Genomic DNA, 23,997 nt, shown 5'->3' on the forward strand with positions numbered 1-23,997 from the left:
TCCATTTCAAATTATATATCATTCTCCATTGCTGACTTTATGAATAAGACTTCCCTCACTGCAGCAGCTCAGCTGATATGGTTTGCTCTTCAGGAGAAAAAGAATATTCTACATCCCAAGGCAGCCTCAGCTATCCTCCTGCCAATAGTCTCTCTTCTGGAAACTCTCATGTGAGTTTTGCCCAAAATGACTGCACTGCAGTGCAGTCCATGGCACCAAGAGACGTCAAGGCTCAGTTGGAAGCACTGGGGTCTTCCCTTTCCACTTCACCATATCGTCAAGTAACATCAGCAACCTGTGGAGACAGTTGGGATCTGCTATGTTGTTCTGTCCCCAATGTTCACCATGATGCATGTTTTAATGAAACTGACAATTTAGTATGCATTAGAGAATAGAAGCAACCTTGGAGCGTCATGTAAGTAGATATATTTGGAGTACCAAAATGGGCAAGGCCTCTTAGGTGCATTTTTCTAACCCAGATTATAGTTATTTTTATTTAACTACAGCAGCAATAACATTTTTGCTAGAAATTTTTCTAAGTGAAGGTAAATGGACCCAAAATGAAGAGCATGGTATGTAAAATCCAGGGCAAATGCCTTTGATGGTACTATGTAAGCCACATTGAGCGTGCAAATAGGTGGGAAATGTGAGGTACAAAAGCAACAAATAAATAAATTCAGTAGTTTAGAAAAGGGCATCAGCAAGTTCAGCTTGTGTTCTGTTAAACAAGATAAGCTCTGAAGAGCTTGTTTTTAGCAAGTATTCTTCTCTCCAAAGGAAAAGCTAAGAGTTCTGAAACACAAAATAAAAAAAAAAAAAATAACAGAGAGAACTGTACATGTCAAACAGCACAAGCCATTAGTTTCAGGCATTCTCCCGACTCCCAAAACATCAAATCAGGCATATTTTTTTTTGTAGTTTTGTTACATTTGTACCCCGCGCTTTCCCACTCAGGGCAGGCTCAATGCGGCAGGCAATGGAGGGTTAAGTGACTTGCCCAGAGTCACAAGGAGCTGCCTGTGCCGGGAATCGAACTTAGTTCCTCAGTTCCCCAGGACCAAAGTCCACCACCCTAACCACTAGGCCACTCCTCCACTATGATTGAGGTATAAAGTCCCTGCTTCTGCTTTGTATGGAAGAATGACATTAGCTGGATTTATGCCATAAAATTTGCTTGTGTCTGTCTCTGACACTAAAGTCACAAACAAGCACGTAAGTGCTGGTCAGGGAGCCACCAGCAGCCTTGTCTGCCAGCCAAAGAGAAGAGTGCAGCTGGAGAAGAGGGGCTCAATATACTCCCTAGGCCCTATCACTTAACAAATTTGAGGAACCATATAACCCCCATACCTCCACAGCCCCTCTGCACACAAACACAACTAACACACATTCCCAACTACCACCACATCTCCCTCACTCGACTCAATCCTATTACCATCTCCTGACAACCCTCCACTGACCCATGCTACTCTCACTTTCCCACAACTCCTCCCCTACACATACTATTTGCACCCATACTTTCTCCATTTCCTCCCACCCCCACATCTAACTGCTTACATTTCACTACAGTTCCACTGCAAGATACTCACGCACACACATAAATGCAGGTCAGTCATAAAATGCACTCTTCTACACTTGTTCATAAATTGGCTATTTTTAATAATCTCCAGATGTTATGAGAGCCCTACTATAAACTATCACTTTCCACCTGCTTTGTTTCCTGCTGCCTTTTTATAGACATTATTTTTGTTTAGTCACTTTCCTTATTTTGCGTTCTTCCTATCATTACTGCTCATTCAATTTCTTTAACCTTTCCTTGACATGCTGCTGCATAAGAAATACCGATTAAACAGCTGACTGCACTGTTAGATAACAGTCCATAAGTAACTTATCTGTGAAGCACTGACTGGCAACACTAAGACTAATGTCTAATAGGCCCAAATAAAAGAAAAACAGTAAAATTGAAACGTTAAAAACTTAGCATGGTTGTGTTTTGAAAGTGTAGAATTTTTTTTTAAAAACCATATACAAGCTCACAGGTGAGAGGGGGGAAAGCAAGGTTACTTAGCTGTAACGGGTTTCTCCAGGGATAACCAGGCCTTATTCTTCATGTCACCCGGTACAGAGCGCTTTAATAGTGTGTATATCATTATGAGCACGCGCTAGTGTCCCCACTGTCATAGATGAGTGCCTTCATGCCCGCCACAAGAGCACAGGACCAGCAGTCTCCCTTCATCCACCATAAGGAGAGGACACCTTATCCGCAGCTCCTCACCGTGTCTAATGTGTGATATACCAGTGCCTTCCCTGTGGGTCTTTTTTTCCTGTTTTATTTTATTTTCCTTTAGAATATTTTTTCTCTCTTCTTTTACAGTTTAGTCAGGTTTTTTCCCACTTTTAAGTTTCCTTGATTTTTTTTCATTCTCTGTAGGCCCTCTTAGGGCTGAGCTCCAGTTGAGAGTTTTGTCTCTGTCTTTTCTCTGGTGCTTTGTCCCTTTTTGACGTCGCCATTGAGTCATTTGATTTGGCCATGGCTGTTTTTCTTTTCATGTCATCAAAGGTTCCCAGTGGCTTCAAGCACTGCTCGGGTTCAATCAGACCATCTCTGGAACACATACCCATTCTTGGTGTCCTCTAGCGTTTGGGATACTCCTTCCATCTGTCTTCTTGGCCTGTGTATGCAGACAAGAACCCAGCTGTCCAGAGAGGCTCAAAGGGAGAAGATTTTTGGAGGCCCGCTCCAAATCATCAGCATGTGCACCGGCATCGGGGGCATTGGTCCCCATGGCTGTGAAACCCATGTCTGACTCTGGAGTGGGTGTGCATCAAGCGTGTCTCCACCTGCCTCTACGTTGGCCACTGTGCAGGGTCCCTAAGACCAGTCAGCATCAGACCCGACACAGAGGACTCGTGGGGTTCAACGTCATCCTCAGCACCGAGCAGTGTCAATGCTCGGCATCGTGCGAATGCCAAGATGCACGTGCTTGTGCTTATATCACTTACTTTAACCTACCACAGCAACATCTGAGTTGCAAGGGTCGCTCATTAGCATTTTGAATGCCACTTATCCTTCACCCTCACCTTGGGTGTCAGGAGTAACTGATTATAACCTGCTTATCCATAGAGAAAATGAGGCTAGTTACCTGTATTTGGATACTTGGAGCTGAGACTACTGAGGTTCTCCACAGACAGCAGAATAAATCAACCTCCAACTTAAGATATTTGAAACCATTTACAGGTGTAAAATGGTCTGAGGGGGCAGACCACACCGACACATAGATGGGAACAATCACCCATGTCCAGAAAGGTTTCTGGGCTTCAGGAGAGCAGATCAGAATTGTATTGCCATCACAACGTCACCTGTGTGTGGATTATTTATCCAGCTGTCCATGGAAAATCAAAGATACTTACCTGTAGCAGGTATTCTCTGTGGATGGCAGGCCATTCATTCTCACGTGTGGGTGATGTCATCCACGTCGCCCGGTGTGGAGAAGTTTAATATCATATATACCAAGAACACACACTAACACCCCCACTGAGCATGCACTAGTGCCTTCCTGTCCACTGCAAGAGTGTGGGACCACCCATACAGTACAAAAGCATTCATAAAGCAACTCCAAGGGGAGATGGGAAGGGTATGTGAGAATGAATAGCCTGCTGTCCTTAGAGAATACCTGCTACAGGTAAGTATCTTCACTTTTTCCGAAGACAATTAGACCATATCCTTCTCACAAGTGGTAATCACTAGCTACCAGGCTCACCAAAAACAACAGTATCGACTCCCGCCTTGACTCCAGCAAAGCTTCCTCCACTGAAGTTGAGGGAGTGCCAGCAGTGGTGGCTGCACCGCAGGCTGAAAGCCAGGGGGAGGTAGGGTAGGTGCAAGCACCTCCGATACCGATACACACCATTGCATGAGGCCATCCAGCAGCTCATGGAGCAAGGCCCAGATGCGCTCTTCAAGGGCTGAGACTGGGAAAAGCTGGGGTGCCGGCTGAGGTGCAGGTTGCAGAACCACTGGGGTCGACACAGGAGCAGTAACTCGGCTGCTAGGAGACAGGCGCATCGGTACCTCCTGTATGGAGGGGGAGTGGTCCTCCTGGCACCAAAACTTCTCAGGTTCCAAATCCTTCAATGCTCTGGAGCTCCTGGCACCATGTGTTGAGAGTGACCGATGTCGATGCTTCTTGGCCTTCGCCCAAAGCATTTCACCAAGGCTCCTTGGTGCCAATGAGGATGACGTTGAATCTTCGGATCCAGCAATGAACGGTCCCAGGGGGCCTGCACAGCAGGAGGCCTTGAGACATGTGGAGACTCTGAAAGCGGCCTGAGGACGATGGAAAAAATAATAAAACTTAAACCCTGGGCAAAACAATTCTAAGAAAATTAAAAGAAGGTAAAAAAAGTTCCAATAAAAGGAGCCCAATTATACGATGAAAAAAAATTGCCAGAAGGTACAGAAAACAGCTCTCTAACTGAGCGAATGAGGAGAGGATAAGGGAAAAACACCTCACGCGGAAAAAGAGAACTGAGACCGCATTTACACAACGGGCTTGTAGATCATAACTCAGTCCCAGCTCCACAGACTGTGTCTCTGGGAGCACCGACACACAGTGCACATACAAATGCATGCTGTTTCATCTATGTATTCTTTTGAGGGAAGGTGGAACAGGTCTCAACTTGAGAATGGGCTAGTGTCAAATAGGGTGCTTTGGAAGATGTGACTCAGGAATGGGCTCCAGCAGAGGCCATGTGGGGTGAAACTGCAACTAAGATGGAAAGTATGTAAATCACTAATGCAACAGCGAACATGCTGGGGATGAAGAACAGTGCTTTCTAAGATCACTTGAGTGAAGATATGTCTCCTATCTGCTTAAACCCCTCTCCTACCTGCTTAAACCACACTGAATATTTGACCTCATTATTTTCAAATATAGGTGTTTCCTGGGTTTGTCATGTCCTGCAGATTTTTGTGATGGAAGGAATTGTCAGCTCTGAAGAAGATAGGCTGATAACTTAATAACTTGCTTAGTGAGGTCTATTTGTAATAAAGCACAGAAAGCTCTTGAAGTATTTAGTAGCTTTAATGAACCTAGTCTTCAAAGTGATCTCCAAAACCGATAGAACTTAATGCTTAACCTGGCACATGTTAGCAGTGAGAGACAGATGCAGTGGCATTCGACAGGGAGGCATAGAGTGTATTAGTCAAGCATATTCAGATTGCATCATAAAGTCTGATTCAGTAGGAAAAATGGTTCTTCAGCCTCAGCTCCAGGCGTCATAAATCATAGTGTTTCTCTGCCAGAACTAAAGGCCGCAGAGATGTTCACAGACCCTAATATATCTGCTCTAGAGAGCATTCTCCTGAATATACAATAATAAAAATGTATTTTTGTGGAGTTTTAACTATGTACTTCTGTTTTTCTGTTGAATTGCACACTAATGTAGTAGATGACAGAAGAAATTAAAAAAAAAAAAAAAGAAAGAAAGAAAAACAGCCCATCCCGTCGACCTATTTATTCCCGTCTATTCCTGTTTGGACCACATGGAAGATTCTCCCCTTATCCACGTCAGTCATTTTCATTTGTACTCTGCAGTCTTGGGCAGATAACCATACAAGATCCATTTAGTCCACACCCAGCATGCCACAAAGCTTTGTAATAGTCTAAATAGCTTTTTAGATATGCCAAGCAGAAAGGTATTTTGTAGTGGTAATGTGTTTGTTTTCAAGATGAACAGGGAAAGCCATTACATGTGAAACCGCAGTGGTTGATTATTTTTTATTGTTGTTATGCATATTTTAAGAGATTAATGCACTCTGGTACAGCTTCTGCACATGCAGTTTTTTCACAGAAAACTGTCATGACCACATCAGTAATGAAGCATATAGGCCTCCCCACCCCCCTTAAATGCACTGAGGATACAGATGCTGCAAAAGACTACAGCACGGATAGTGGGAGGAACTATTTCTCACTGATCATGAAACACTCCATTAGCTTCCAGTTGAAGCAGGATGCAAGTTTGTCATTATTTTGGTATACAAGTACGTAAATGGTTTGGTTCCAAGGAACCTGAATGAAAAGCTTTCCAAATATGTAAGCAGTCATGCATGTTACAAAAAAATCTTTGACATTCTGGGAGGAGAAATAGCATGATTGAGATCTGCAGTAGGGTAGACACACCTAATGGTGTGGATAACATGAGGGAAAGACCTAACGAAACTTGAAGAAAGGTCCAAAATTTGGCAGCTAAGATATAATGCGAAAAAATTCAGGACCGTGCATTTGAGCTGCAAAAACCCAAGGGAATGGTACAGTTTAGAGGGTGAAGAATTTTTGTGCATGAAAGAGTTGTGATTCTATGTGATGATCTTAAAGTGGTCAAGCAGGTAGAAAAGGCAACGTCAAAAGCTAGAAGGATGCATAGGTGAATAGGGAGAGGAACAGTTAGTAGGAAAAAGGAGGTGATGATGCCTCTGTATAAGAGTCTGATGAGACCTCATTTAGAATACTGTGTATAATTTTGTAGACTGCACCTCCAAAAGGATATAACAGAATGGAGTCAGGCCAGCGGTCTTTGTCATAAAGCATATGGGGACAGACATAAAGATCTTAATGTGTATACTTTGGAAGAAAAGTGGGAGAGGGGAAATATAATAGAGATGTTTAAATACCTATGCACAATGGTGTGCTGGAGCCGGCTCGCACCGGCTCACAAGAGCCGGTTGTTATTTTTTTAAAGACCTTGCGAGCCAGTTGTTCAGCACGTCGAGCCGGCTCCAGTAAATGAGGTAAGCATGGCAGGAGGGCGCCACAAGCCATGCTTACCCCCGTTTACCTCACCACCCACCACTGCCCTCGTTTGCTTGCACCACCCTGGGGGGTTTTAAATCGTTTTTATTACCTCCGACGATGTGGCCACGTCATTGAAAGCCCTGCCCGTCTCTAGCCTTCCTTCATGAGTTGTTCCCTCAGAGTCCCACCTTCTGACATCATTTCCTCTTCCACGAGGGCAGCACTCTGAGGCAACGAACTCACGAAGGGAAGGCTAGAGACGGGCAGGGCTTTCAATGACGCGGCCGCTTCAACGGAGGTAATCAGGGGAGAGAGGAGAATCGTTCAGTATGGATGGCTGGAGGGAGCAGGGGAGAGAAGAGAATCGCTGGGTCTGGATGGTGGGGGGCAGGGGAGAAAAGAGAATCGCTGGGTCTGGATGGATAGAGGGGGTTAGGGGAGAGAAGAGAATCGCTGGGTCTGGATGGCTGGAGGGGGGCAGGGGAGAGAAGAGAATCGCTGGGTCTGGATGGCTGGAGGGGGAGCAGGGGGAGAGAAGAGAATCGCTGGGTATGGATGGATAAGAGGGGTCAGGGGAGAGAAGAGAATCGCTAGGTATGGATGGATGGAGGGGGAGAGGAGAGTTGCTAGGCATGGATGGATGGAGGGGAGGGCAGGGGAGAGGAGGGTTGCTGGACATGGGTGGATGGAGGGCAGGGGAGAGAAGGGTTGTTGGACATGGATGGATGGAGAGGAGGGTTGCTGGACATGGATGGATGGAGGGGAGGGCAGGGGAGAGGAGGGTTGCTGGACATGGATGGAGGGGAGGAAAGGGCAGGGGAGAGGAGGGTTGGGTGGACATGGATGGAGGGGAGGGAAGGGAGAGAGAAGAAATGCTGGACATGGATGGAGGGGAGGGAAGAGTGAGGAAGGAGATGAGATGAGGGGAAAGGAAGAGAGGAGTAAAACTGCACATGGATGAAGAAAATAGGCAGAAGCTAGATCCACTGGACAGTCAAGTCTGCGGAGTAGGACCCAGCTTTTACTTACGGATGTAGGGCAAGAAATGAAGAAGAAAGGCGGAAAGTAAAGAAATAAATGGAAAGGAAGCCCTGGAAACGGAGTTAAGAGGACAGATAGCAGCAGAATCAGATACTGGGCCAGCATGATCAGAAAAACAAAGTCACCAGACAAGAAAGGTAGAAAAAATCATTTTATTTTCATTATAGTGTTTGGAATATGTCTACTTTGAGAATTAAGTGCTCAACATTAAAAGTTTATAGTTATTTACTTATTTATGGCATTTTATCCCACATTAAACATGAATTAGATTGGAACCTGGGATCATTTAATTTTTTTTTTCCTGGAGAGAGTAATGCATTGCCCCCCACCCCCCAAGGCTCTCTCCCCGGCTATAGCCAGCTCTGCAATTTGGGGGGAGGGGGCGCAGAGGTGGACCAGGGAGAGAGCCTGTTGTTAAACATTTACCTGCACACCACTGCCTATGCGGTATAAATACACAGGAGGCAAGTCTCTTTCAATTGAAAGGAAACTCTGGAATGAGATGGCATAGGATAAAGGTGAAAGGAGATAAACTCAGAAGTAACCTGAGGAAATATTTCTCCACGGAAAGGGTGGTGAATTCATGGAACAGCCCCGGTGGAGGTAGAGGAGCCAAAAACTGTATCTGAATTCAAGAGAGTTTGGAGCAAGGGAGCGAAAAGGAGAGTAGATGGCATGGGTGGCAGACTGGATAGGCCATATGATCTTTATCTGCCTTCATTTTTCTCTGTTTCTGTATTTCAGTATTATCACTTAGATTGTGGAACAATCATCCAGAAGAGCTATGTGTGCAAGCAGATTATTTGACACTCTAAGAGAGTATGGAAACATGGATCTGTAAGCAAGCTTATCCCTAACTCCTATGCTAGTGCTTGTAGAAATGATCTGAGTAAGGCAGGCCTGGATTTAGGCATAGGCAACTAACTGAGGTGCCACATTTTGAAGATGCAAACATACCCAGATCAAAGACTGCTTACTTTAGGGCCATGTGCATGTCCTGTTTTCAATGGGGAATTACTGTGGCTTTTATCAACTCCTGTTCTGGCTGTGCAATCTTTGGGATCTGTGACATCCGCTGCCCATTCCAACACAACCCCCACCCCCCGAGGTCTTACATCTGCTGTTTGGACTTGCTTATGGGCATCAAATCTAAAATCCAGCCCTAGAGCAGGGTTAGCTTTAATTGGGCAGAAATACAGAGACATAAGTATTGCCATACTGGGATAGACCAAAGGTCCATTGAGCCCAGCATCCTGTTTTCCAACCGTGGCCAATCCAGGTCACAAATACCCGGCAAGGTCCCAAAAATGTACAAAACATTTTATACTGCTTATCCCAAAAATAGTGGATTTTCCTCAAGTCCATTTAATAACGGTCTATAGACTTTTCCTTTAGGAAGCCATCCAAATCTTTTTTAAACTCCGCTAAGCTAACAGCCTTTACCACATTCTCTGGCAACGAATTCCATGTTGAGTGAAGAAAAACGTTCTCCTATTCGTTTTAAATTTACTACATTGTAGCTTCATCACATGCCCCCTAGTCCTAATCTACTGTAATAAAAAGCAACCTCAACATTCTGAGGACACTGACGTCACTGAAGTCAGTCAGTCTCCCAGAACGGTTCGTGGATTCATGGTGGTGAAACCACCCCACAGACTCGTGCCCCGCCCTCGCGTCAAACGTCATGAAATCGAAAGCAGGAAAAAAAAAATCACCTAAAAAAACGGTTGACCCCCCCCCCCCCTAAAGCTGCAGCTCAACACAAGGACCTCCAGCACCCCCCCCCCCCCCCGCAGCAACCCCCTCCTGAGACACCCACCTTTGCGTTGCTTTGCCGGCGGGGGACCCGAAACCCCGCCAGCACAAGCCCTGTCTGCTCACTACAGCGTCATCTTCGGCGTTCCTAGCCTGTGGAGGCAGGGCTTCTGTGCGTCTGACGTCCTGCACGTGCATGACGTCAGACGCACAGAACTCCGCCCTGCACAGCTACCAACGCCGACGATGACGCCGTACTCAGCACACAGGACTTGTGGTGGCGGGGTTCCGGGTCCCCCGCCGCCAAACCAACGCGAAGGTGGGTGCGATGGGCACGGTGGGTTGGATGGCTGCGGCCGGATGCATCGCCATGGGTGGGATGGTGCCGGGAGGGAGGGAATCGCACCTCACAAGCAACTGCTCAATGAGGAAAACCTTGCTAGCGCCCGTTTCATTTGGGTCAGAAACGGGCCTTTTTTACTAGTAAGTACATAAGTATTGCCATACTGGGAAAGACCAAAGGTCCATCGAGCCCAGCATCTATCAAAACACTATCAAATTTTCTAAAATTAGCTTGGATGATGATAGACTATGATGCAAAACAATGTAGGCTGAGAACAACACTAGTCTTCTAACTGTGATAATTGGATGAATATGATTGTGGAATATCAATCCTTAGGGAATACTTCATTGATCCATAAAGAGGGTAAGAACAGGTCTGTCTGTGGGTTATAGAGGCCTGTTTTATTTAGATAGATATAAAAAATCTTTGCAAAGATCTTACCAAAGTGCATCCATTGGCACACCCTCACATTCAAAAATGATACTCGCAACTGAAATCCCATTTTTCCACCTCCTACGAAAACATATCACCCAAGCTGTATAATGAGTGGGCCCTCCAATAGGCCCCGGGTTCATCACCCCCGACCTGCTCATCCAGTACAGCAAAGTAAGAAACATCTCTATCCCTATCAGTGTTTGCCTGCCAAAACTTTTTTTAGCTTTGAACTTTCACACCCAAACAACTAATCAGAACAACCCTCATTCTGTGCCGACTACTATCCCAATTCCCCCTCTCTTACTTCTCCACCTGCCCCCACATTTCACCACTGCTAGCTTTAGAGAACACAGAACTAGCCTGTACTCCCTCCTGATTACGTGCCTTCAGGTGGGAACCTAATCAGGACCATTGACACTCATGACAAACCTCCCAAACTCTCACCACCCCCCCCCCACATACTTGCTTTTTAGACCATAGATAACTAACCCTCCCACACACACATTGCATCCTCTTACTCCTCCATATCTACCTCCCTCCACACCCCCCCCCCCCCCCGCCCAACTCAACCACCCAGCCTACCCACCCTTGACATTTGCACTCGAACTTGTGCACGCCTTAAATCATGTAAAGTAACCCAAACTGCAACCACCACCAAACATATCCCCCCAGCCCTACTATTCCCCCTTTCTGCCATACACATTGCATATTGCAGGCCCTCCCAACCCCAAACTAACACCCAGTAGAACGTCCTCGGACATTTTAAGAAACCAAGTCTGACCACAGTATTAGGAAGGAAAGGGGGAAAAACAAACTGCAGTGAGGCAGCAAGACTGTCCTGTATCCAAGACATTCAGCACTACCTGTGCATATTCTTTGAGTCTTACATAGCAGATCAGCGATTCTCCATGTCAGCAACCTGGTCAGCCCTGCCACTGCAGCTAACATGAAGCTCCAAGTCTGTCTCTCCTGCTTGACACATAACTGTGCAGGTTAGGTCTCTGAGAGGCTGTCTTTCTCCCCCCCCAATATTTAAATGTGTATTGGAAACACTCAATTCAACAATCAGTTCCAACATTGCAACTTATCTGCTTTTATCATCGAACATTTAACTTCTAAAGCTTGCATAAACTTTATTTAAACCTTCCCACCCACTCTCTGCCCTCCATCCCAATCCAGCTGCTATATGTACAACAATCAACTTCTCTATTCTACTGCTTCTATCCCTGACACTCCGTTTAGTCTTCTTTTACAAACTCATCCTCCATCTGGAATGTCGCCAGATTTCTTCTGTCCATCTCTGAGATGCTAAGGATCCAATCTACCTAGCACCTGCTTTAATCTTCCCCAATTCCTCCCCATCTGTCATATTTCCACTTCCATTTATCTATCTGCTTTTCCACCTCTCCCATCTTATTTTTCCAGTTAGCTACACTTCTATTTGGAAATAGCTGTGTTTTAGAAGAAGATTCTTTATTACTTTGGAAACTTGCAGTATGAGATGTGTATTTCCTTTTCAGGATCATTGCCTTAAGAAATGATTCCTTGACTCAGTTTGAGAAAGTGTGGTGTCCCTATATCAGCTGGAAGCACAATCATAGCTTGGGAGCTAGGAAATGATGGGGAGATAGGATAGGATAGCACCAATGGGCCGTGGGTATTGGAGTCTGGTGATAGGGGAAGGGTGAGTGGGGGGAGGAATTTGCTTTTGATACTAGGTAGAGGGGGATCCTTATGGAACATTGTAAAAGTTCTGCCATTGTTGATCCTGAGTTGATGATTGTGGTTTATCCAGCTTAGCAGTTTGACAAGAAAATTTGAATTAAAAAATAGAGAGATTCATTTCTGTTTGAAATGTAATTGAATCAACAACACTGGCAGCTTGTGTAAAGGGGGAAGATGTACCAAGAATGCTGATATCTATAAATATGCCATTCAAATCCAAAAGATAGCACATGCCAGGGGCAAAGGGAAATGTAATCTATTTTAAAAAAATGGCAGGGTCAAACTGTATATTAAGATTCGGTTGTTTCAGTCATTCTGAACTGCATAGTGCTACTTCAGAAGTTGAAATGGGGAAGAAAAACTGAAGATATTTGGATCGGTATTCAAAGGAAGTTAAAAGTTTACCAGCTACTGGTAAATATATAACTGTCTGATCTGTAGTTTTTCAGCTACTCAGTGGATAACAGTGGGCTGAAAATATATGTAACTGCTCTGTCACTAGGGAGGATAAAGTGTCCGTGTAATCCAGCTAGCAGCATTCAGCCTAAACTAACCATTTAGCTAGGACAGTGACCAGCATTATTTACCCATGTGCATTCAGCACTGCAGAATATACATATTAATGTAAATGCCGATTGCCACAGCTGAAAATTTACTCTCATTGTTTATCAAGCAATAAATACAGTGCTACGTAACCCTAGTAGCGCTCTAGAAATGTTAAGTAGTAGTAGTATTAGATTGTAAGCTCTTTGAGCAGGGACTGTCTCTCTTTGTTAAATTGTACAGTGCTGCGTAACCCTAGTAGCGCTCTAGAAATGTTAAGTAGTAGTAGTTTGTAGGCAAGGTACTAGCTATGGTAGTTTCTTAAAGCAATATATATAAAAGTATTTCCAGTAAAATATGCTGTTAGTGTAATTGACATAGTTCATAACACATCTTACTGTATTTTTCCCCAGGAAGTGCTGGATATTTCTGCTAATGTTTTTTTATAAAGATATTAGAGAGGTGGGATTTTTAGATGAATTGTAAGTGGTGCTGTTCTGCACATTCACTGTTTCATACCTGTTATTTTCCAAGTGATTACAGTATTTTATTTGACGTTAGAAATGGGTCAGGATAACTGTGTAATAGATAGTGACTTCTCTGGAGAATGTTTGTTTAATTCTTCATAGGTCTCTACTGAAATGAATCTGGTGGTCTCTCCCATTTCTAAATAATTTTGGCACATTTCAGACAAAGCACTGCAGAGTTAGTTTGTGCTCAGACATGGCCAGGGATTGCTAGTTAGAATTTAAGTACATTTCACTGGTTTTCATTCCTACCCTTTGGATAGGGTCACATACCATAGTAGATGATAAGTGAAGACCACTCTCGCTTACTTACTTCTCAAGGATACTTGAAATAAGTATATCTCCCAGGTAACAGTATACATTTAGAAACTATTTCCAAAATAAAACTTTGTCTTATGTTTGGTAATGCCAAATTTCTAGGGCTGCAAGTTAATTATGGTTAACCCCTCAATGTGTTAATTATTAACCACAATTTTAAAATGTAATCGCAATTAATAATCACATTCTGCCCAACATTACTGGCTCCATCACCTCTCAGGGCCAGATGCATTAAACTTAACGAGCAAGTAGTAAACCCTGGCATGCACTAAAGACTTTTTTCCGACAACGGTAGCAGCTAACGAAAATGGAATGCAGATGAGCAAATTGTGTAGAAACCCTATTGTAATGAGATGCACTAACCTTTTCCGGTTGCCTTAACGCTGGAAAATCTATAGAGGTCTGTACCTCTCGTTGGGGCTGCGTGGGATTGAAAAACTGCTACAAAAGTAAAAAAAAAAACAAAAAATCGGGGGGGAAAATAAGTCAAGTGCTTGTCAGTGCAATAATAAAAACGTCTATTTTGGCCGTCATCCCCACCCTCCACCCCCCGAAGACGCCGCGCTGCTTACCCCCTCAGATGCACAACGATCCAGAGGACAGTGCAGTTGAGGATGCCCATCCAAAAAAATGCCCATTTTGGCCGCCTTTCCCCCCCTGCAATAATAAAAACATCTTTTTTTGGCAGTGCTTCACTAAGCTGAGAGACCTGGAAGTCCCTGAGCCAATCACAACGTGTTTAGCAGAACGTTGCATCGGAAGGGGTGGGCCAAAAGGCCCAGTGCAGTCCGCAGGCAGCATTTCAGTATGGCTGCCACTGGCCTGCAGGGCCAAAGACTTCCCGTTTCAAAAGGTACTGCAGGGGAGGGGGGGGAGACCCGTGGTCAGGTCCGGGAGAGGAGAGAGATTGAAGACTTTGTACTGTGGGTGTGCAGGGGAGAGGAAGAGCAAGCCGCAGACAGGTACGAGGGGGAGGGAGGCTTGAGAGATGCCGGACTTTGGGGGGGCAGGGGGAAGGGAAGAATTGAGAGCTGCAGACAAGGTGATACCTAATGGAGGGGGAGGAAAAAATATGTGCCCATCCCTCATGGACTGTTGGCTATGCCCCTCCTTTAATCACATGATTAAAAATTTTAATCAAAATGCAGCCCTACTAATTCTAATTTCATGTTTAAGATCTAGTGTGAAGTTTCAACAGCTGTCCAGGAGTTAATGTAGAAACACTTGTACAAAGATTTTAAAATTGGACTATTTTACAGTATGCTTTGATGCACAGATTTTAATGCCAAAAAAAAGTTTTTGTATTTTTTTTTAATCCTTTGTGGTGTCTTGACTCATACAGTTTTCTAGGCACCTGCCACAACTCAATTCTAGCCATACTGATGGGGGTGAAAGAAAATGAACATATGCCCTGGACCCTCCTAGGCAGCACCGTCTCCATATCTGGTTCTGCAAACCTTGACAGACTCTTAAAATTTGGAGGCACTTGTGTATGGAGGAGTTCAAATCATCCTGCTCGGTCACGATCCAGAGTTATGAACCCAGGGGTTCAGAAGGCAAAGCATTAATCTGCCATAGTAGAAAGAGCCTTAGACTCTGCTAATTGCTAAGAAAGGGACTGTTTTTCATAATTTAGACCTTAGGTTGACCTGACACTTAATCTTTGTATGGTAATTCTTACATCAGTCGATTCACCAGCCTATCCTGAGGAACCCAGGCCTTAACTGTTTCTTAGTCAGCATGTCAGTCCTCTTTTGCTGGGGACCAAGAGTTCTGCCTCCATAATGTTGACAACCAGTCCGAACAGCCAGGTGCCTAGTGAGTCATAAGCTCATGCGTGTGCTGATGGTAAACCAGGCGTAATGCTGGTTTAATTAGAGTTTCCGCTATGACTGTTCGAAAAGTAGTAGCTGCATTTTGGGTAATAGATTTATTCTCCATTTTGATCCAGGAAGCATAATTCGCTGCATGAGGAGACTAGAAGAATTGCTTCGACAGATGTGTCAAGCAGCAAAAGCCATCGGAAATACAGAACTGGAAAATAAATTTGCAGAAGGTATGCACCTCAAACAAACATCTTTTATTGCATCTATCTAAAATGGATATAAGTATTTTAGCATGTAGTTAAGGCCCATCTCCAAAAATTACTTCCATCTTGGGTAATAAATACCTTTAAAAGTGGACTAACACAGCTACTACATTACTTCCATCTTGGGAAAAGAGAATTAAAGATATTAAAATATATTGTACTACATTTTGGCAGCTGTAGAATAGAACCACAAAAAACATTTCTAATAACATCTGTCCACACTATTTTATAGTTATTTCTTTGGTATTTCAGCTTTTTAGTTTTCCAGACACTTTCATGGGATTTGTATTTAGTACTCATTTTTAGCACTGTATACATTTATGGTAAATGTGATAAATTTGTTAATATGCTCAATAAGTCTTCATTTTTAGTCTGTTTCTACAAGTTTTTCAGCGTTTCAATTCCGTTGTTTATCTGTGCAGGTATGTGGCTGAACTATACTAGCACACTAAGCCCTTATCTCAATACAGCAGTTAACCACTGTGTGCTAGGCCAGAAGTCATTTTCAATGCAACAAGTATTGCAGTGCACACAAAAAATGAGTACTAAACTAACACTAAATTCTAGATGTGAAGTGAAATTTTTGGTCCCTGGGCCTGGCACCTGATACAGGGAGAATACCAGCCAAAGAGCCGCCAAATCCCTGCCCTCCTTCCATCCACAATGGACCACTAATACTTATCCTGACCCATAAGAGAGTCCTCAAGATCATCCTCTTTTGCTGGCATTATCTTTGAAAATAGCAGTCTGACATACATCCATGATGTCAGGTTAAACTCAGCTGATATTATTTTCCAAGATGGCACCCACTGAAGAAAATGACTGAGAACACTTCCCTGGGACAGGGGTAGGTATTATTGGTCCACTGGTAAGGCCAGAGTTTGTTTGTTTGTTTGTTTGTTTGTTTTTTTTTTGGGGGGGGGGTTAGGGGGAAGCTTGTCTGATCAAGAGCCTCCCTATGCATGGAGCCTGGGCCAAGAGGTCCCTGGCCTAGAGAGCATCAAGGTAAAGTTATGAATTGACTTTACCTCCAGTATAAATAACACTGACATGAAAATGGAAGTGAAGTCAAATTGAAAATAAAGTTAATATAGAATTAAACACATTACAGCAGCTGGTTTAGTACTGTGGTTTGGTGGGGGAGGGGAGGGTTTTGTTTTTTAATTTGCTGCTTTTTACATGTAACTAGTTGATTGCATTGGAAGTAAAGTTAGAATTGAACCAGATTTTATATTCATGCACAAAATTTTAATGCTGATTTTGAATGCACTTTTAGGATGAGGCTGTTGCTAGTCTTCTTCAGAAGGAATGTTTAAAAGTTGCTAGACTTTAACTGAATGCATTCCTGACTCTAAAATAAGTGCATGAGCATGATATTTTCTCATTTTTAACATTGCTTTATCTACTATTTCTTTCATTGTTAAGACAACAGTATAGTAGGAGCAGCAGCCAGAACATTTTCATTTTGGGTGATTTTCCATGTCGTTTACAGGAATGTTTGTTTTGTCCAGGGTTTTCCTGGCTTTTTTTTTTTTCTGCCCCATTACTGGAGCAATGTCATCAAACGTGCCTGCTGTTTTGAAGGAGGGCACATTCTTTGGGAAGAGTGTGTAGTATGGATGACATATGGGAAAAAAACGCAATTTCATGGGGGTGGGGGGGGTTCTCTTTGTTTCCTTTTGAGAATAGGATATGTCTGACATTTCCCATGTTTCAAACGCATGCACAATCCTACCGTGTAACAAGTTGCAATTCATTGTTTGGCTACATGTGGCTTAATTATATTAGCACACTAAGGGCACTATTTACTAAGGCGCATTAGCTTTTTTAACGCACCTACAATTAGCACACGCACTAAATGTGTAGGCGCCTATAAGGATATTGTAGGCCCGTACACTGTTAATGTGCATACATGGTTAACGTGTGTTAAAAATGCTAACGCGCCTATAACACGGCTTAGTAAACAGGTGCCCAAATCTTTGTTCACAAGGGCTGTTTGCCACTTAGTCTCACTCATCCTTATCATGTATAGTCTTCCAAGAGCACAAGGTCCATCATGCTGAAAATGCAGTTAGAGCATAATTTATTTTAATCACTTTATCCAGGCTTTGACAATTGGTGCTATTGCTCATAAAATTCAGACCTGTGCTAATTCATTGGGGGGTTTTTTGCATCTGCTACCATCTGTCCAATAGACGTACACGCAGTTTTCTGGATACTTCTAGAAATATCCTGCTGCTGTTCAGGTTATCCAACCATATATTATCCACAAGAGTTTAAGAATTGTTAGTCATTGTACATGGATAATATACTTTTCTATTTACCAGTTTACTCCATACATGCATCCGATCAAATATAGTGTGTTCTGGATAAAGTTCAAAATGTTTTTTTTATTTTGACGGATTTTGGATATTACCCAACTGCATCTTCTAGTTCCACATCAGTGCTTACCCACCTTTTCACTTTTCAGGATATGCACAAAAAATGTACGTAAGATAAATAAGCATACTCACCTCCATTGCATTCAGATTCATTTCATTCATGTTCATTGTGGATATGGTTAAAAAAAAAAAACTGACTAGGAGCCATTGTTCTAGGACAGGGGTGGGCAACCTTTATTCACAGAGGGCTACGTGAATGTCAATATTGTCCCTGGCAGGCTGCAACATTATGTTGGAGCCAGAAGTGTACCTTCTGTGATGAGTAAGAATTTAACTAAAAATGATGGAAACAAACTGCTAAAGTGGACATTATATGAAAATATTTGCAAAATACGATATTTAAAAATTGCCAAAACTCTGGTTAATGATGATTTCTGTGTATACTTCCCATATTTTCACAGGCTGCATAAAATTCAATGACAGGCCACAGGTTGCCCACACCTGTTCTAGGAGGTGCAAATTATCTGGTTTCATGTTTTTTTCGGGGGGGGGGGGGGGGGGAGTAAACATATCTGTTACAGGAGCGTCCTCTTAAGTAATCCATCTGCAAATTATTATGACACTAAGCAGCTGTACATATTTATTCAGTATTTCAAACGTCTGACTGTTGCCTGATATGAAGGAACCCCCTCCCCCCAACCTTGAGTTGCTCATAATGGACATGATTCTGATCCCACACTGTAGATTTTATGTTGGCAATTTAGGTCTTGATTTTAGCCCTGATGTCTTTTGTTGTCCTTCTTTTTGGGTAGGAATTACAAAAATCAAGAGAGATATCGTGTTTGCTGCAAGCCTTTATCTTTGAGGAAGACGTGAGGAAGGTCTGTGGCTGGTGAAAGTTTGCAGATGTTAGGCAGCAGGCCAGAATCAGTATCTGTTTTATACTTCTTTTACTTGATTTTTAAGAAGTTATCCAAGTCCGGTATTCGCTGTAAACATTTTAATGTTCATGGGACGAATCTGTACTCGGTGGAGCAAGTACATTACACATTCTAATGTTTGTACAGAAAGGCATTACTGCATTATTTTAATAAAAAAAAATTTACAGGATGAATACTTGAGTAATGTGTTTGTATAGGTGATGGATGCTTAAAAGCACAAGATTTTAAAGCTATTGCATGTACATACTGGTGGTCATTGTTGCTATATACAAGTAAAGTGGGCATTTAAGAGGTATAGCAGCAGCAGTCCATTAAAGGCATTTAAATATAATATATTTTTAACACAAGAAGACTTTTTTCTTTTGTGAAACATTCTCTGAGAAAGCAGAGAGCTCTGCTCAGGATTGTAACTTCAGTCCTTTATGGCTGGTGGTTAGATCCATAGTGACTTCCGTTAGTTGATGTCTCTCGCAAAGTGGTATGTGAGTCCTCCGGTTTGTCATTAAATATACACCTCACCTTGAAGAAATCCGACACATAAACAACCTAAATGAAAATACACATATATTAGGATGATTTATTAGACCTACTTCTTCAGATATGATAACACACTACAAGGAGGCTATCTAGCCATAAACAAAAAGGACTTGTATGATCTCAAAAGCTCATTTACGTATATACATATTTGGCAGTCCTTATCAAAAGATGTCATGCCTTCAAACTGTACACAAATGTGTCCACTTGTAGGCTGAAATACCATGTATTATTAATGGATCATGCTGCTGCTGAAAGAAGGTATGTGGAAGGTTTAACAGGAGGCTATGCTAAAATAAACGTGACACCATTTATATAAATCAGTACCATAGATACTCAACTATAAGGTGTTTTTTGGGGGCCCAAAAGTTGGGATATCTGCTTATAGTCCAGTAAGCACTTCTCCTCCCCCTAGCGCTGTGACCAGCATGTCTTGTGTCCCCCACCACCACACACACGTCACCGGCAGGGGAGAGAGGGGAAAAAAGATGTGCCAGTCACCGGCAGGGGAGGGAGGGAAAGAAAGATGTGCCAGTCACTGGCAGGGGAGGGAAGAAGAGAGAGAGGAAAGTATCCATTGTGGGAGGAGGAGGAAGAGGGAGAGAAATGTCGGTCACCATGGGAGAGGAATACTTGAATATAAGCTCTCAGCTTATATTCAAGTTAACATGGAGTGAAGAAGTGGCCTAGAGGTTAGAGCACCAAGCTTGATATCCAGAAGTGGCCGATTCAAATCCCACTGCTGTACCTTGTGATCTTGGGCAAGTCACTTAACCCTTCATTGCCTCAGGTACCAACTTGGATTGTGAGCCTGACAAGGAACTACCTAGTGTACCTGACTGTAACTCACCTTGAGCTACTCTACTGAAAAGGTGTGAGCAAAATCCCAAATAAATAAGTAAAACTTTTCCCCCTTAGGGGAAAAATGTTATCACTGCTTATATTCAGATGGGCTTATATTTGAGTATATACGGTATATGTACTGGATTGAACTACATGACTGAGAATTCAAGTTAGGTTGTAGTTTTGATAATCTGTTATATCACTACTCCCTTTTCTTCTTCACCGTGAATGTGTCTTTGAGGGGGATCCTGTGTGTGCACACTTTCAGTATGCAACAATCTGTAAGCATATTTGCTTTTAGTAAATAAAGTCTGCAAGTAGGCACCACATTTTCTGATATAAGCCTTACAGAGTGCTAGGACAGTAGCATTCTTCTGGAACAAACAAGCTGTGGCAGGAAATTTGGCTCCTCTTATTCCTGTGGACAATGTAGTACAACAGATTGTAGTTTGAGTCTGCTGTGCTCAGCCATGGGCAGGGAGAGAGAAAGTCACTGTGACTATCTTCCTCCCCCACCTCATAATGATCAGTACCAAAGCATTTCCTTACAAGTGGCAGAACAAGTGCTCCAGTACATGTTGTCTAGGGTGGGAAGTTTAAAAAGGAGAGAAAGAAGGACAAGGGAGTTGTCCCTAATGGGAAGAAAAACCCAGCAGGAGAATCTGAAAGGTAAGTACCGCAAATAATTTAAAATAAAACAAAGCAATGCCAGGCATCTCCCATCAGGAACCATTCAGGATGCTGTCCTAAGTCTATGTGCTTTTGCCTTTCTGTAACTTGACTAGCCCCTGTTCCCTTGAAGAGAGATGCACAGCCAGCAGATTCATTTCCTCTGCGGGCTTCAGATTCCATCTCTGTTTGTAGGCCGTCACCACCTCCAGCATGCTTCATGTGCATGTCAGCTTCTGCTACCACAGGGTCAGTCTTACAGTAAGGAGGAAGTGGGAAAAATGGTAAGTTCAGAAACTGTGAACATACCTTTTGCCATATTTTTTCACTTTGTTTTAGGTCTTTCATATAGTAGTACCATTATTTAAAATACTTCTCTGGTTAGAGCTGTGGACGAGCACAATAGATACAGGCTTATTCCAGTCAATAAATAACAATAATTTAATCAATAACATCACTTGACAAATGCAGGCAAAAACAAACTACCCTATGTGTAAATCAAGAAATTATTGCCAAAAATTGAATATAAGAGTGTCCAATTTATGTGCAGGGCATACAAAATTTTAAGCTGAAAATTAAATAAGTGCCATATATTTTAATGAGACTGAGGGTCACTACTACTTGTTCCCCCTCAACCTCCACAGGTCAGTTGTTCTTGCCAGTACTTTCCATAATGTTGCCATGCTATCTCCAAATCTTCTCCTTTGAAGTCATGCAGTAGCAAACATGCTGATCTGTCCTCTCTCTTCCTGCCATGTGGAGCAAAGTCTCATGGTGGAAACTATGAGATCAGCTTCAGCCACAAGACTTGGCTCCACATGGTAAGAAGAGAAAGGACATTTTATCATGTTTGCATCTGCACAACTTCATCAAGGGGGAGGACTGGAGACAGTGTGGCAACACTGCTGAACGTACTGGTAATTACTATACCTGCTGTGCTGATCTATGGCGAGGGGAGATGAATCCTCAGATTTTAACCTTAACTTATGACAGGTCAATTCAGTTTTAATGTTAGGTGATTTTGAGGCAGGAGTTCTCAACCTGGTCCTCGGGACAAACCAAGCCAGTCTGGTTTTCAGGATACCCACAATGAATATGCATGAGAGACATTTGCATGCAGTGCCTCCATTGTATGGATTGAGAACCATTAGTATATACTTCAGCTGTTGAGCACAATTGCCGTTTTTATAATAGTTAAATGGAGAAAATGTTATTGCCCTAGAGGGCCATTATTTAGATCACTGCAGGAACTGGGGAGATTGGGTGGGGGTGACTGAGCAGAGACTGGGAGTAACTTAGATTAGGGGGGGGGCCAGGAGAGTACTGCCGGGGAAAGGGCTTGAGAGGGGAGAGCTGTGGCTGGGTCCTGAGGGGCTGTTTCATTTTTGGCTTTGATTTCTTCTGACACAGAGCAGCCAATTTTGGTCACAGGTTTGGTTTCGGTCAAGCTCTAAAACAAACCAAATTCTGCACTTGACTCTCAAGTTCTCCAGTTGCTAATGCTATGTGGAACAAAAAAAAAAGCTGGTAAGACCATGGCCCACTCCATTCCACTGCCTATCTGTGTGTGTGTGTGTGTGTGTGTGTGTGTGTGTAAGGGGTATGCTAGAGAAGAAAAGAGAGGGAGAAAAATATCAGTTCTAAATTTTAAGGAAGAACAAAGCTAGGAGGAAAATGGACTTCAGAGAACAGCAACAGCTAGAAAGTAGAAAAGAGACCTCTAACAATGCACTGCCTGAAAGACTTTGCTTAACACAATCTACTTCAGGAAGCAGGTGATAGCTTGGCTCTTTAACCAGGCCTTTAAAGGAAGAAGTTATGATAATATTTAAGCAACTTTCTGAACCACAAGGTAACTGAACACAAAATAATACCTTGAAGAGCAGAAGCACCCTGGAGCAGAAATGGAAAAAGGCTCAACAGACAATGGGATAGTCAAACCAAAATTTAATAAAAAGTTTTTTATGAAGCAGTGGTGCAAAATGGCTCTGACTCAAAACCTTTTCTGCACAATCGTTTCAGTAAGGAATATTTACCTGCATCACATTGCACACGCCTTTGCACTACAATCAATCATTCTCATTGCTGGATTATCACACTGTTTTGAAAGGTGCATTAAATCTTTTGTGCATGGTCTTTTTCAAGACCTTCAGACAGCACTCAACACTGCTACCCAGTTCTACTCAGTTATACCTATATTTGTTAGACTCCTGAGGCAGGCACTGTTGTGCCAAAACATGGTGCCATGTTGAGTCAGAGCCATTTTGCACCACTGCTTCACAAAAATCTATTTATTAAATTTTAGATTGACTATCCCATTGTCTGTTGCGCCTTTTTCGAGTTCCAGCTCCTGGATGCTTCAAGCACCTTTCTGATCTCATTTGCAATTTTCTTTAAATTACTCCTGTTATTCTAGCTATACATTTATACCCTTTGCTATCTATTAAAATGTTTTATTGTGTATTGTGTTGACATTGTAATGTAGCATAGTATGCCATAATTTGTACTGTGTGAATATTTTTACTGCTGTAGTTGGCTATAGCTTATATGTCCAGACAAGGTAAGGGGGGGGGGGGGGGGGGGAGTCCAGACAAGGTATGTGAACAAATAAGCATTTCATTTTCAGTCTTTAATGACTGGAATGTCAAGATGCCAATGCAATTTTTTATGTTTGTATTTTGCTTATTACAGGAGAAAATTAGTGTTTCTCTTTCTTCAAGGAGGCAGATTTGAAATGCAGGGAGGGGATGCAAGGAGAAGGTGACAAGGTAATAGATGCTAAGGCTGAGGAAAGGAGGTAAAGTGTGAGTGATGATAAAGAGAAATAATAAGCTATTGGTGGTAAGGGATTAGAATGGAAATGGAGGTATATGATGTGGAGATAGAGGAAACAGGTGAAAGGGATGGAAATTGTGGAATGGGAAACTGGAAAAGAAGAAAATGGAGTGGAGTACCTATCATGAGAGAAGCTAGAGAGAAGTAAGAAGGGATAGACAAAAAGCTTGGGCACCTGGTGGGAGCAGTAAGTGGTGGTACTAAAGCAACAACAGCTTGTGGGGAAG

At 42.9% G+C, this 23,997-nt stretch overlaps 2 protein-coding genes across 3 annotated transcripts in view; one reads left to right on the forward strand and one right to left on the reverse strand.

Moving 5' to 3' along the window:
• The window catches only part of MTREX (Mtr4 exosome RNA helicase), a 427,098-nt gene extending 408,251 nt beyond the window's left edge, over positions 1-18,847 (forward strand). Inside the window, 2 exon segments of the mRNA XM_030193130.1 lie at positions 15,430-15,534; positions 18,761-18,847. Coding sequence (XP_030048990.1) covers positions 15,430-15,534; positions 18,761-18,813 — 158 coding nt within the window. The 3' untranslated portion in view covers positions 18,814-18,847.
• An 86-nt stretch (positions 18,848-18,933) lies between these two features.
• PLPP1 (phospholipid phosphatase 1) overlaps positions 18,934-23,997 on the reverse strand; it is a 208,083-nt gene continuing 203,019 nt past the window's right edge. For both annotated transcript variants that reach the window (XM_030193128.1, XM_030193129.1), the window contains exon 6: positions 18,934-19,435. In XM_030193128.1, coding sequence (XP_030048988.1) covers positions 19,310-19,435 — 126 coding nt within the window. In that variant the 3' untranslated portion in view covers positions 18,934-19,309. The remainder of the gene's footprint in view (positions 19,436-23,997) is intronic.

This window comes from Microcaecilia unicolor, chromosome 2 (assembly GCF_901765095.1).
Source record: "Microcaecilia unicolor chromosome 2, aMicUni1.1, whole genome shotgun sequence".
Classification (NCBI taxonomy): domain Eukaryota; kingdom Metazoa; phylum Chordata; class Amphibia; order Gymnophiona; family Siphonopidae; genus Microcaecilia; species Microcaecilia unicolor.